Source organism: Oryzias melastigma, linkage group LG16, assembly GCF_002922805.2.
Source record: "Oryzias melastigma strain HK-1 linkage group LG16, ASM292280v2, whole genome shotgun sequence".
Taxonomy (NCBI): domain Eukaryota; kingdom Metazoa; phylum Chordata; class Actinopteri; order Beloniformes; family Adrianichthyidae; genus Oryzias; species Oryzias melastigma.
Genome location: NC_050527.1, coordinates 8,293,099 through 8,297,494, shown reverse-complemented (window position 1 = coordinate 8,297,494; position 4,396 = coordinate 8,293,099). Strand labels below are relative to the sequence as shown.

The window sequence follows — 4,396 nt, the reverse complement described above, 5'->3', positions numbered from 1 at the left end:
GAGAGTAGCTTCTCGTTCTCACTACCCTCAAAGAAGTCATCTTTCATCCTTCCGTATGATCCTTCCGCCACAATCAGCTCGACAGGAGCTCAAATAGTCCAATCTGTGAAAGACGACTCTTGGATATCGGAACGGATTCAAGGCTGTTTTCGTGTCAGTCAAATTACAGCTTCACATCTGCTGGACAAACTCAAACGAACGCAGATACTGTTTCCGGATGTGTGAACGCGCAAGACCGTTAAGACCCTCCCCTTAAAAGTAATTGGTTGTTCGCGTCTCTTTCCTTTTTGTCATTGGACAAAGAAAGCTTGAGCGACCAGTCGTCACAGCTGTAAGGATTCACAAGGAGGACATATGTGGCTTCAGAGTAAGTTACCCTTAAATTAATAACATAGTGTTCACATATCACATTCCAAAATGTATACAATTTGAGCGTATCTTAACTGTGATTGCATATGTCTATATTGAATGTAAAAAGTGTTTTAGCTTAGCGTCACGAGCTGTTGTTGACTTTCCCTTCCAAAGGTTGAAGTTACCTAGCTAGGAGACTTGTCAGAGGTATCTTAGTTTTGAAAGTCCTAAACGCGACCACTAGTATTTTTCCTCGTATGTAGTAGTTTTTTTCCTCGTGAAAATAAAGAACCTTGCGTTTAATTATATTTAGGCGGGTGTAACAATATTATTTCACAAATAAGACCTTAAAAAAAGATACATGGTTCGATAAGTGTGGCTCTCTTTGTCCACATTCAACTAAATTAACTAATTAAACTCTTTTTATAAACTTAATATTTAGACGTCTAACTGTATGAAGAAGAGTTAATGTGTTTTTTTATGATTAACAGTAAACAATATATACAAAGGGGATTTATTATTTATTTTCCAATCAATTTCATTACTATCCTAAATGTAATACATCTGTGTACAGATGTGTTTCTGTTGTTTAGATGTTTTTTTTGTTATGAAATAAATCATATGAAATAAATAATTACTGCTTGAAATAAACCATTTTAAAATTCAAGTTGTGGGCAACGTTGTTACACTGTAATTAGAATAAAATTACAGTAATAATAGTAGTAAAGACTGAATGTTCAAATCTGAACGTTTGCAGACCAAAATATAGAATAATGTTACCCTTATTTCATACATTTCTTGTAGAATTAAAATCAGAATTTTGCATTTGTAACAAAATAAAGTAATTGTTAATGTTAAAATGTTTGGTACAACAGTGTGTTGTATATTTAATATTTATGTTTGTGGCTTTTTTTCTTTGTTTGTTGTTGTTCCATAAAATATTTTTTTAGGGCAGATAGTAACATTTCTGACTAATATTATAATGCTACATGCATTTTAAATATACATTTTTCGATTTTCAAAACCTCAAAAGTACATTCATTTTTCTGAATGCACCTTACCCTAATTTCTGCCTCTGTCTTTTTTCCCCAAGCTATCCCTTAATTGTATTGGGAGCATGAAGGGAAAGAGGGCCTGAACTGCTTAAATCTTTTTTTGGGTGGTCCATGTGGATCCATGTTTATGTAAGCATTGCTGTTTGTGCTTGAAGGAACATAGAGTAAATATATGTTTAATTTTAAAATGATTTTGAAGAGATTGATTGAAGTTGAACACTTATCCGTTACCTGTTTCTTTCCAGCTTTTCCTTACCCAGTTTGAGTAGAGCGGCGGTGCGTGTGAGGAGGCTGACGGCACAACTCAGCAGAGCAACCATGTCCGTCGACAAGCAGAGCTCCAGTTTGTCCTCTGCAGCTAGTGGGGATGCTGCCACTGCCGCGATTCTCATCATTGGAGATGAGATTCTGAAGGTGAAGGGTTTTTTTTTGGTTGATATTTTTGCTTTGTGTAGCTTTCAGCGTCAGAATGAGTGGCAGAACCTCACTTTTTGAAAGATCATGCACAACCGCCTCCTGAATACAGCTTGAATTTATTTGATATAATTAACATGTACAGTGTGCCGTTATCACTTTGGGCCTCTTATCCCGTCTCAGATCCACATTTCAAGATCCAAGGAAAACCTTGTGATGGTTATTTGATGTGGCAGTGATGTTTCATATTTAAAATGACAAGTTGGCTATAACTCCTTGACTTGACATGATCATGATTTAAACATGAGCTCTTTGATTTTTGTCCAATGTCACGCCTCACTCTCAGAATGCGCTCACTGTGACTCCTTGAATTTCATCAGGCAGCGGTCTGGAGTTTTTCCACAGTCCTTGAATGTTACTTCAGCTACTCTGGATTCAAACTTTTTCTTCTTTTCAGGGCTACACGGTGGACACCAATAGCACCTTTCTCACACAAGCACTTCGAAGACTTGGTGTCTCTGTACAGCGTATAACCGTCATACCGGACGTACAGGAGATCATAGCCAAAGAGGTGGCCCTCCTCTCCTCTCAGTATACACACCTGTTCACCTCTGGGGGCATTGGACCCACGCATGATGATGTCACCTTGGAGAGCATTGCCATGGCGTTCCAAGAGGAGATGTATCACCATCCGGATCTCACAGTGCTGGTTAAGGAATTCTTTGGGGTGACGGACAAAAGCAGTCCGGCCATGAAGTTGGCCAAAGTGCCTCGATCTGCCAAACTCAACTATGGAGTTGATCCTCAGACCGGGAAGCCCCAACTTTACCCTGTGGTATGTGAATGTTTACAGAATGAGATTCATAGTTTTAAGTAATTTATATTTAATACCTCAACATCCTTGAAAATTTATTTAGTGCATCTTGCAGTGTTCAGTTAAGATGTCATGATTTCAAGAAACTCTAGAAAGAAGTTCTGTTGGAGTCACAAAAGTGGTGAAGACGTGTTTGTTTTTGACGTATGAACTGTCATTCTCACAGGTCAGTGTGCGTAATGTGTTTGTGTTTCCTGGAATCCCGGCTTTAATGGAGAGAGCCTTCACGGGGCTGGAACAGCTCTTTGCTACGTCAGGAACCACCTTTCACAGTCGCGAGGTAACACCGACATCATTCAAGGACATGTTTTATTAGAGCAAACTAGGTAACCAAACTTGTCCTGTAAGGTGTTTGTGAATGCAGATGAGACGGAAATCGCACCTGCGCTGACCAAACTGCAGGCCAGCTGGGGCAAAAAGGTGGCTCTTGGGTCCTACCCCGACTGGTTGAGTAACTACAGCAAAGTCAGACTGGTTCTGGACTCTGAGAGCCTGGAGGAGGTGGAAAAAGCCAGAATACAGCTGGTGGAGGAGCTACCTAAGGGAAGCGTTGTAACTTTGGTCAGAGATCCAGTGACCATTGCCCCTGCTGAAGTCTACAAACTGGCTGACGATGGTGAGGGCGACAGGAGCAGCTAAGCTGGTGGTTTGGGAGATGCTGGAACCGAATTTTGTTTAACTGTTGTGAGATTAGAAAGAGAGAAAAAAAAGCTTCAACTTGAACATAAATTATATTTCTATGCATCCAAAAGAAACACTGGGATAATTTTCCTTTTTCAAATTAAAAATAACCTCTGATGTACCTTTTTCTACAGGTACCGTGTTGGGAGGGAAGGTCAAGTCAGCGTTAGAAACCATAGAAGCTGCTCTGGACCAGTATCCAACAGATCAAATCTGCATTGCCTTCAACGGAGGCAAAGACTGCACAGCGCTGCTTCACCTCTACTACGCTGCTCTCAGACGGTAACGTAGCAGGAAAGGAGGAATCACAAATGGAAGGAAAAGATTAAGATTAGCCTCATAATAATATCAGTTGGTCACAGTGAGCTTTAAAGACCCACATCAAAGAAAATCGTGTTTTTAACACGTTCTTGAAGCATTTTTTATCAGGATAGAGAACATACTATAAAAGAATGTTTGAATAAAACTCAATTTCTGAGTATTTCTTTATTCAAATCAAGATAGATCAGGAACAGATGAAAAAGCTTGAGTTTATCATACAGCAACTAATGTGTCCTTTCTCTGCTCCAATTCTAAATCCTCCACTTGCAGACAAATACCGTAGATCTAATAACGTCTTCAGATTTCCTCATCTGAGCTGCCATCTGGCTCAGAACTGGATGACTGCAGAGCTCTGACCTTTTTTTTTGGTTGTACTGTTAGCTTGGGCAAACGAGGTGCTATTTGGTAGTGGGAGAGTGAAAACAAAGGAATGCTGGGAAATTACCAAAAGCCTAACTTCTGAGCAAACACTCCAGCCATCAACTCAGGCAAATTTCAATGAACTCTGCAGATAATATGTGTTAAGAAAACGACACAGGCTTAATGATTTTTGCTTAAAAAAAGAAAAAAAAACATTATCATAATAAAAAGACCCCTGAAAATGCTTTTCTAATAAAAAAAATATGGTTGGAGTGGAACTTGACTAACTTAACTAAAGGAGGGGAAACAGAAGTAGCAGTTTTTGTTTTTTCTTCTAATC

General features: G+C 39.2%; 1 protein-coding gene across 2 annotated transcripts in view; it reads left to right on the top strand.

Moving 5' to 3' along the window:
• Nucleotides 1-4,396, top strand: part of flad1 (flavin adenine dinucleotide synthetase 1) — a 7,495-nt gene continuing 3,099 nt past the window's right edge. The window contains exons 1-7 of one of the 2 annotated variants that reach the window (XM_024268359.2): nucleotides 1-367; nucleotides 1,445-1,535; nucleotides 1,652-1,820; nucleotides 2,278-2,655; nucleotides 2,861-2,974; nucleotides 3,043-3,310; nucleotides 3,510-3,657. In XM_024268359.2, the coding sequence (XP_024124127.1) occupies nucleotides 1,528-1,535; nucleotides 1,652-1,820; nucleotides 2,278-2,655; nucleotides 2,861-2,974; nucleotides 3,043-3,310; nucleotides 3,510-3,657 (1,085 nt within the window). In that variant the 5' untranslated portion in view covers nucleotides 1-367; nucleotides 1,445-1,527. The remainder of the gene's footprint in view (nucleotides 368-1,444; nucleotides 1,536-1,651; nucleotides 1,821-2,277; nucleotides 2,656-2,860; nucleotides 2,975-3,042; nucleotides 3,311-3,509; nucleotides 3,658-4,396) is intronic. The other variant, XM_024268360.2, reaches the window with a different exon arrangement.